Here is an 8,602-nt window from a genome sequence, read left to right as displayed (position 1 = left end):
TTACTAAGGACAGCACCCAACAGCCTCCTTGGCACCCTTATCTGCCCTTCCTGTCAGCTGGTCCCCATGCCCTGTACCCCAGCCAACCACCAGTGAAAACATCAGTGAATGGGGCCGAAGCCCAGGGGAACTCAAAAGGAAGTGGAGGTCACACGCCGGTGGGGGGCTGTGCAAAACATAGGGCCTGCCGGGTGGGCCGTCCCAGGACAAAAGCACAGATAATCACAGCTCCACTGCATGCCAGACGGAAAGTGAAAGTTGCTCAGTCGTGTCCGACTCTTTGTGACCCCATGGACTATACAGTCCATGGAATTCTCTAGGCCAGAACACTGGAGTGGGTAGCCTTTCCCTTCTCCAGGGGATCTTCCCAACCCAGCGATCAAACCCAGGTCTCCCGCACTGCAGGTGGATTCTTCACCAGCTGAGCCACAAGGGAAGCCCACGTGGCGGACGGAAATGGAGGGGAAAGAAAATAAACACACACTTTCTGAGCGCTTCTGTCAGTTTCTGTTGGTTTCGTTTTGTTTTGAACACTAAGATTTATTTTCAAACAGCACACAGACACCTGCAGGGCTGGGCCGGGCCAGGCTGGTGACTGGGCCCGAAGTCTCTGGAGACTCTGGAACCCACCCACGGCAGCTGCCAGGAAAGGAGACCCTGGCCCAGGCGGCACGGCCCAAGCTTCAGGCAAGCGTGGTGGCTCGGTGGCCCCCAGGCCCCGCCCCGTGGCCAGGTACACACGCTGTGGCGGCGGTGACACCCCGTGGGCAAGGGCGGGGGAGGCGGCCAGGAGCTCAACTAGGGAACACAGCAGCTTCAGGAACACTGGTGACTCTGCCGGACTCGCCGAAACCAGGCTCTTTGGAAAACAACCTCATCTTTGGGAGAACACCTCCTGGCTTAGGTCTCTCCTCTCAATTTCCCTTTACTTCTCAAAAATTTAAAAACAAAAACAAAAAAAGAAAGAAAACACACATTTTTCGGGAGAAGGTGCTGTTCTTCACGCGCCCAGAGCTCCGCCAGCTGCACTCTCACTGTACTCGCTCGGTAAAGTTCTCGGGGAAGACGCCCCGGCATTTCTCCAGCTCCTTGTGCTGGTTCCAGTCACTCTCCTTCACGCCCATGAGCCAGCCTTCATCCTAAGGGGAAGCGAGCAAGGTTGCATGGGGAGGAGGGCACTCACACCTACAGGCTGGGCCCTCCTTCAGCCGGCTCATTTCTCCTAGGCTGTCAGACCCGCCTTAGGACGCCTCTGCCAAGCAGCACTTCCTGCTTTTCCTCTCAGGACCCAAACTGACACCCCCTACCCCCAGGAGCCATCCCAGCCTTCAGCAGGCAGATTTAACCCTTTGTTGTTTGGTGAGTCCTCCTCACTGCAGAAAGACGGCTTGACTGTTGCACTGGTCCAAACATCTCTAAACAACTCCCTCAGTCCCCACCAAAGAGCTTCTCACTGGCTGGTGCCCACAGAGGACGGAGCGATCAGCTGTCCTCCCAGCCTTCTACAAACAGTGCATTGACTGCTTAAAAGCTTCCAGAGCGACCTGAGGTGTTCCACCAAGCCCTCCAAGCTGAACCTGACCTTTGCCTTAGTCCTGACCCCTCACAGGGATCATCCATTCAAGCCCTGACAAGCCTTGACCCTGGGGCTGCGGTGGCCACACACCCTGCCTGAAGCCAAGCCCACTGCTGCCCCTGCAGCTGGGCCATCCCTGGGACCTACGCACATGGTTACCTGCCTTGTCCTACACCCGACGTGGGTCCTACGTGAGCCGCGTCTACCCATCACAGACGGCTCTCGCTGTGTGCTGGGGGACCAGGACTCTGCTCTTGAGAACCCCACCCAGCCCAGGGCTGGCCCACCAGGGAGATCAGCGGAGACCTGGGGCTTTAGGAGAAGTAACTAATTCAGCACCAGGCCCAGGAAAGCCTTCTTATTCAAACCTCCCAGCCCACGGTGGGCTCAAAAAGTACCTAGTAGCCTCAAGTTCCAGCCCAGGACGCCCCAGCCAGGTTGGCCTCACTCCACAGCTGGCCCTCCTCCCCGACTCAGTCACTCTGATAACTAGATCACACAGACGTGTTGATGACTAAAAGCTCAGGAGTCCCGCCAGGTCTGCTCCGCACCATAGCTGCCACCTGAATACCCACATGGGCACCCCCACGCACCATCAATGCCCCACAATCAAGGGCTCCTCTGAGGGGCAACGGCAATCTGAACTAAGCAGCCTGCCCGGAACCTAGCGGGGGCAGTTCTGTCCCACACTGAGCCTCCCAGGATCGGTGGGACTTACTCTGAGGACGTTCACTAAGAAAGCAAGGCCGCAGGAGAAGGGTCTGGGATGCTTCGGGGTGAGAACCAGCTGGGGACAGGGCTGGAGACTCAGGGGTCTCTCCCTGTGGGCAGGGACGTGTGCGGTCCTTGTGGACGGGGCAGGGGCAGCGGGAGGCTGCAGCGCAGGCTGGGGGGTGGGGGAGGCCCATGGAGAGGCAGCCAGGGGTCCTGTCCTGGAGGAGGGTGACCGCGGAGGGGCAGGGAAGGGAGAAGATGACGAAGGAACTGAGATGCAGAGAGCCCAGAGGAAGGCAGACGGAGCCTGAGGAGAGGAGGAAGCAGGAGGCGAGAGACCGAGGTGGGAAGAAGCGGGTGAACAGCCCAGGGGGGCTGGAAGGGAAGGAGATGCTCGGTGGTGGGCAGAGGCCACAGGTTGGCTGGCGGGGCTCTGCTGCCCCCTGCTGGCCGCCGTGCCTCCCACAGAGCCAGCCTCACCTGCTCCTCCGGGTTCTGGAAGGGGATCACCAGCACCACATCCCCAGCCTTGAGCTGCAGCTCGTCCGTGTCAGTGGCCGTGTAGTCGTGTTGGGCCTGCACCTGCAGAGGGTGGGGGAGAGCTGACACCCCCTCCCTCGGCAACCTTTGTCCCCTCTGCAGTCCCATGGGCGCCGGGAGCAAGCGAACACAGCAGGAACAGGGCTGGGGCACCACCTCACAACTGGGGAACGGGGTGGCGGGGGGGATGCGTGGGATGGGTGCGGGCCACCCCCATAGCCGAGGGCCCAAGGAGATTGCAGGTCAGCAGGCCAGACTCACCTTGAACATGAACCCCGGGGGCAGGTCCAGACGTCCTGCCCCGCTGCCGCTCTCCACCGTGCCATTCACAGTTGCTGAGAAGGTCTCCACGACCACCGCGGGGAGAGAGCTCTGGCGGGGGAGGAGAGCAAGTCAGTGACGGCGGGGAGGGGGTCCCGGAGGGCGGGCCGCGCCGGCAGAGGAGGGGGGTGTCTGCGCCTGACGCCAGACCAGCGGGCCTCCAGGTTCCTCGACAGGAACTGTGACCTGGACCAGCACAGAGCAAGACACGGGCTAGGGAGCCGCGAGCGGCAGGGAGGAATCACAGGGCCTGGGTCCCTGGCATCTTACGGAGGCTGCTTCACTTGCAGTCGTCTCCCCAGGCTCCTGGGCTCCAGCCGCCTCCGAGGCCTCCGCTGGCTGCAACATAAATGCCACATGGGGTCAGACGCAAGACAGGGCGTGCCGGCCAGAACAAGGAGACGTTGCAGAGGGCCAGTGCCTCTGTCCAGTACAGGGAGCCCCTGAAGGAAAGGCCCTGGGCATGGGAAGCAGCTGGAGAAGGCGCTGGCAGGCACACAGACCCCGGACCCCAAGTGACGAGCTGCTGAGAAGCCCAGCACAAGCCCCTGGGCCCCCTCACAGGCTCTGCCTTCTAAGCCCAAACCCTGGTCGAGCCTCGGCTTCCTTCTTCCCACCTGCCCAGCCCCACTGGCCCCTCATAGGTGGCCCCCATGGTGAAGGCCCAGGCAGGGCACCGTGGACGCTGCCTGGCTGCAGTCAGGCCGACCTGGGTCTGCCCTGAGACTTGGCCATGTCTGAGTTCTGGGAGCAATCACTCAACCCTCCTGGCCCCCAGGAGGAAATGTCTAGGTTAGGCTGAAGATGAAAGGAGAATTCTGGAAAGTGCCCACTGTAAACCAGGAGGCCATCTCAACACACCTCCTTCCCTCCGCGGGGGGCCTGAGCTAGGAGGCTGGTGCTGGCCAGCAGACGAGGGGCTGACCGGATCTGCGCCCCTCCAGCACCAGTGACAGACAAGCCCTGTCCAGGGGCCTCCTCGCTAAAGGCTCACCCTCAGTCCCACTGTGGTCCCTCCTGTGTCCCTTCCTCCGGCCTCTTCCTCCATGCCACACCCCCAAGAGGCAGGGGAGAGGAGGGGCGCTGACAAGGCACTTACTTGGGCAGGCCCCGGCTCGGCCGTCTGGCTGGGCCAGGCCACAGCAAAGGTGCCCTCGGCAGCGCTGGGCTCCTTGGAAGGCAGGCTGCCGGCTGGACTCTCTGTGGGCTAGTGACGGGCCAGCGGGGGGAACGGGGAGGGAGGGCCGGGGCCGGCAGGGGTGGCGGGTGTCAGGCGGGGTGGGAGACAAGAGAAGAAGGCGGTGAGCGGCCAGCGTGGGCCAGCTGAGTGCCCAGAGGGCAGGGAGGTGTGGATGTGCCGCAGGACCGCAGCCCCTGCCAGGCAAGCGGCACTGCCCGCCGGCGCCAGACTTCCGCGGGCCTCCTCCAGCGGAGCTTCGCGAGCCCCGGGCCTGGGCTGCCGGCACCTTCACGCCAGCCCCTCCTGCTCCTGCAGGAGCTCCATCGCCGGCTGCAGGGCATCCCCTGCCCCCCGAGCCTCCGTCCCTGAGCCCCCAGGTGACGGCGGGCCCCGTCCGGCCTCAGGCCGCCTGTCCTGCTCCTCGAGTCGCCTCCCCTCTCTCCTGTGTCCCACCAGCTCGCTAGTCCCACTGCCCTGTGGGGCCTCTGCTGACAGAAAACCCCTCCACCCCGAGACCCCCTGCACCCCAGTCCTGGGCCCAGTACGGGGACACCCCATCCACCCTGGGGACCAGCTGGTGACTATCTAGGGCCATTCACAGCCCCTGAAAACTGGGCTGCACCCTGGGGAACTCTTCAGAGGCTGAACTGAGGGGCCCTTTCCCAAAGGGCCTGGCTGAAGGCGCAGGGTCCCTAAGGCGGGCGGCGCGGCCGTGCGTGCGCGTGCACCTGTGAACAGTGCGGCACGAGGCGGCACGGGGCCGCACGCGGCGCAGCGGCTCCGCTGCGGGGCGGGCACAGAGCCAGCACAGCTTACCTCCCAGAGGTCCCATGGAATCGACTGAGCGCAGAGAGGGGAGAAGGACAGTTAGCACGGAGGTTAGAGACAGGCAGGCAAGCAGTCCCCAGGGACCCCACCCCAGGCCCACCCTAGGGCCCTCGAGCCGGTAGGTGTGGGGCAGAGCAGCGCTAGGCTCTGAGGCCTCCAGAGGACCGAGTCCTGGACACCTTCAGGGAGACAGTGGCCACAGGCCAGGGCGCGCCCACACCCAGGGCTGCCGCCGGGAGAGGAACGGGGCGCCCAGGCGGACGGACTGTGTGAGCTGCCAGGCGGGTACGCAGCTGACCTCCTGAGGGGCCTCTTACTGACCTGTTGTCAGGACCAAGGGAGGTGACAAGAGCGGGGACCAGGACTCCAGGGGAAGGGCGGTGAGTGGGAGGAGAGCCCAGGGACCCCAAAACCCCCAAAGGAGGTTGGTGGGCAGACGTGAACCCAGGCCCCGGTGCCCAGAGGCCAGTGGGCCCATGGGCGGTGGTGGGCTCGCACCAACCTGACCGGAGGGCGTGGGCGCTTTCACAGGGCTTGCCACAGGCGGGAGGGGGTCAAAGTCCAGGTCCAGCAGACTGGCCTGCTCCGAGAAAGGCCCCGGGGCCTCAAACTTGGCAGCAGCGGCAGAGAGGAAGGCAGTTAGTGATGGGCAGCAAGCGCTCAGCCGGGGCGCGCACAGCAGGCTCCTCTCCCAGACACAGCCACCGACACAAGGACAGGCCCGTCCCACACCCCTGGCACCAGCCCACCCTCACAAGGACACACCTGGGGCCAGCTCGCCCTCAGCTGGGCAGCTACCCCCAGACCAATGCCCACAGGCTGAGGAGATGTCCCAGTGCGCACGCCCAACAACTCCCCTGATCTCGTGCTCCTTCCAGCAGTGGCCCAGCCACACTCCGGCCTGGACAAGACCACGCAGCCCCTCTGGCTCAGAGGAGCTTTACACAGGCACGGGCTGTCCCAGATGGACAGGTGGTCCCCCAGTGACCACTACCCCCAGCCAGTTCAGGGCCGACCGAGCCAGCACACAGTGCCCGGGAGTCCCATCGTAAACACGGGGGTCCCCAACACGGGAGCACCGTGTTCACAGTGCAGGGTCCTCTCCAGCCACCCACAGTCCCTTCAGCAGGGCTGAGCACAGCCCAGGGATGTGCTTGGAGCAGGCACGGTCCCCAGGAGACCGCAGCACGGTGGCACTACCCACACTGTGAGAAGCCAGCAGCTTAGTAAGCGGGGCCAGACGACCACGGAAGACATCTTCCCAGAGCTGGCCCCAGTCCAGTGGACACACCGCCTTCCTACGAGGATGGCTTGCTCAACTGCATCCCCGTCTCATATAAGGGGCTTCCCCAGGACCGGGAGTACTCTGCCTGCCCTGCCTTGGCCCAGGGTGCTATCCCTAAAGCAGAGCTGAAAGGGCCACAGTCCCACAAGCCCAGGGCAGCCAGCTCCCTCCCTACCCCTTTGATGGTGCCCAGAACTGATAGGACTCGCCCTCCAGCCCAAGGCACCCGAGATCCTCCATTTAGAAGGGCCCAAGACCTGGGAGCATGGGCAGGGCACTCCTGGAGGGCCTTCCCAGCTGAGCTGTGGCCTGTCCAGGGAGGCCAAGACCAGGGTCCTGAGAAGGACTGGAGTTGCCAACCCACAGCTCAGGAGACAAGGGGCTGAGCTCAGAAACCCCAGACCGAGCGGACTCACTCCCGCCCCGTGGTCACCCCCAGCCACAGACTCCCCTTTAGGTCAAGCCCTGTCCAGTGAGCCCGGGAGGAAGGTCAACACTGTCTCTCCGGCATCAGTCCAGGACTGTGGAGGCTGAGCTCTGAGTGCCCTCCAGCCAGGGACAGGTAGCATTTCTCTCCCCAAGGTCGCCCCACCGCACACCCTCTCTCAGAAGTCAGCCAAGCCCAGACAGAGGGCCCCTCAGATTCCAAGTGGACAGGGTCACCAGGCCGAGGGCAGGCTGCGTCCTCTGCCCCACCTCCCAGCAGTTCAGCCTCCCCCCACTCAGGCCGGGAGCTGTCCCCTGAGCGTAGGGACACAGGCTACTCAGCCCTGGCCAGCAGAGCAGCCCTGTCAGCACAGCGTCATGGACGGACCAGTCCACCCCCGCCCCAGGTAACAGAACCCATGGGGGCACTGCCCAACCCACCAGGCAGGGCCTCAGCTCCCAGGAGTGGGCAGAGAGACAGCAGGAGAGGCATGCAGGGAGCAGGGCAGGGCAGACCGCCAGGCTGCAGCTGAGGCCCGCAGTTCCTCACCGGTTCAGTGGGAACAACCCCTCCCAGGGAGGACTGAACACTGAGCCGGGCCAGAGGGTCAGCGGCTGGCTGCACTCCCTGTGCAGCGTCTACCAACCCTTAAGTGCCCCTGAGGCGGAGGCAGGCTCCAGGCGGTAAGCACCCCAGCTGCCATCTGCCCAGAGGTCGTGGTTTCCCCAAGAGCCCAGGAGCACCTTGAGCCAGCCTCAGCTACGCTCTGCAGAGGGGCTCCCTCCCAGGTCCCCAAGCCAGGGCATCACCCGCCTGCCCCCAGCCATCTGTACCGAAAGTTCCAAGCTTAATCCGAAGTCCTCCTGCGGGGGCTTGAAGCCCACTCGGCCACGGCCCCTTGTAGCAGGAAACGCTGTCCTGTGCTCCCAAAGGCCTCTTTGGCCACATGCACACCCTCCTGTCCTGCCCCTCCCCTCCAGGCCTCTGAGCTTGTGCAGAGGAAGACCCCTGGCAGGGAAAGCCCACAGGAGCACCGCAACGCGGGGCCCAGCGCAGCTTGGGACTGGCTGGCCTACACAAAAGGTGAGCACGGCACAGACAGGGAGGCCTGGAAGCCAGGCTCAGAGAGGTCGGTGCACTGCGGCCTCTGTGAGCTGATCTGACCGCGGGCAGCCCGCCTCCTCTGCCACCACAGCGACCTTCCCTGCTCCGCCCTCCCTTCGCCTTCTGGGAATGGGCGTTGCACGCCTCCGAGGCCGGCTACAGCAGCCTCCCTGGTCTGTGACTCGGCCACCGCCGCACCCCCGTGCGGTGACGGCACTTCTGGAAGCTGGAGTCTTGGTGCCTTGGAGGGCTCCTGAGCTGTGCACTGGTCCAGTGGCCTCCTCACCTGACGCTGACCTCATGCCCTTCCTGAGCCTGCCTCCCACTCCTCCCAGCCTACATACGAGCGGCCGCCTCTGGCTACACACTGCGTCTGCTCATAGCCACTTGGCAAACTTCACCTGCTCCAGGAAGTCTTCCCTGATTGGCCCAGGTCCTCTGAGCCGCCCACCCCTCTGGGCCACAATGTCAACGGACACTGGAGGCCACTGTTGAGTCAGCCGTCTCTATGAGGACCATTTGCCTGTGTCCCTCCATTAGCCACATGCTCAGAGAGAAATGAAGAATGATGGGCGGGGGAGTGGGCGGATGTGCGAGAAGGAGGCTCAGAACCAATCCCTGCAGTCG

The 8,602-nt window shown here is 64.0% G+C and overlaps 1 protein-coding gene across 15 annotated transcripts in view; it reads right to left on the bottom strand.

Annotated features, from left to right (window-relative positions):
- Positions 1-528: 528 nt before the first annotated feature.
- BIN1 (bridging integrator 1) overlaps positions 529-8,602 on the bottom strand; it is a 54,930-nt gene continuing 46,856 nt past the window's right edge. For 6 of the 15 annotated variants that reach the window (XM_068968222.1, XM_068968227.1, XM_068968224.1 and 3 more), the window contains 4 exons: positions 3,422-3,490; positions 3,092-3,202; positions 2,771-2,872; positions 529-1,139 (listed from right to left, as the gene is read on the bottom strand). In XM_068968222.1, coding sequence (XP_068824323.1) covers positions 1,032-1,139; positions 2,771-2,872; positions 3,092-3,202; positions 3,422-3,490 — 390 coding nt within the window. In that variant the 3' untranslated portion in view covers positions 529-1,031. Of the gene's footprint in view, positions 1,140-2,770; positions 2,873-3,091; positions 3,203-3,421; positions 3,491-4,250; positions 4,359-5,147; positions 5,172-5,661; positions 5,770-8,602 lie in introns of all 15 variants that reach the window. The other 9 variants (XM_068968218.1, XM_068968220.1, XM_068968219.1 and 6 more) reach the window with 3 other exon arrangements.

The sequence above is a fragment of the Capricornis sumatraensis genome, chromosome 3 (assembly GCF_032405125.1).
Source record: "Capricornis sumatraensis isolate serow.1 chromosome 3, serow.2, whole genome shotgun sequence".
In the NCBI taxonomy this organism is placed as follows: domain Eukaryota; kingdom Metazoa; phylum Chordata; class Mammalia; order Artiodactyla; family Bovidae; genus Capricornis; species Capricornis sumatraensis.
The sequence above is the reverse complement of the archived record's forward strand: the minus strand, read 5'-3'. Positions and strand labels throughout refer to the sequence as shown.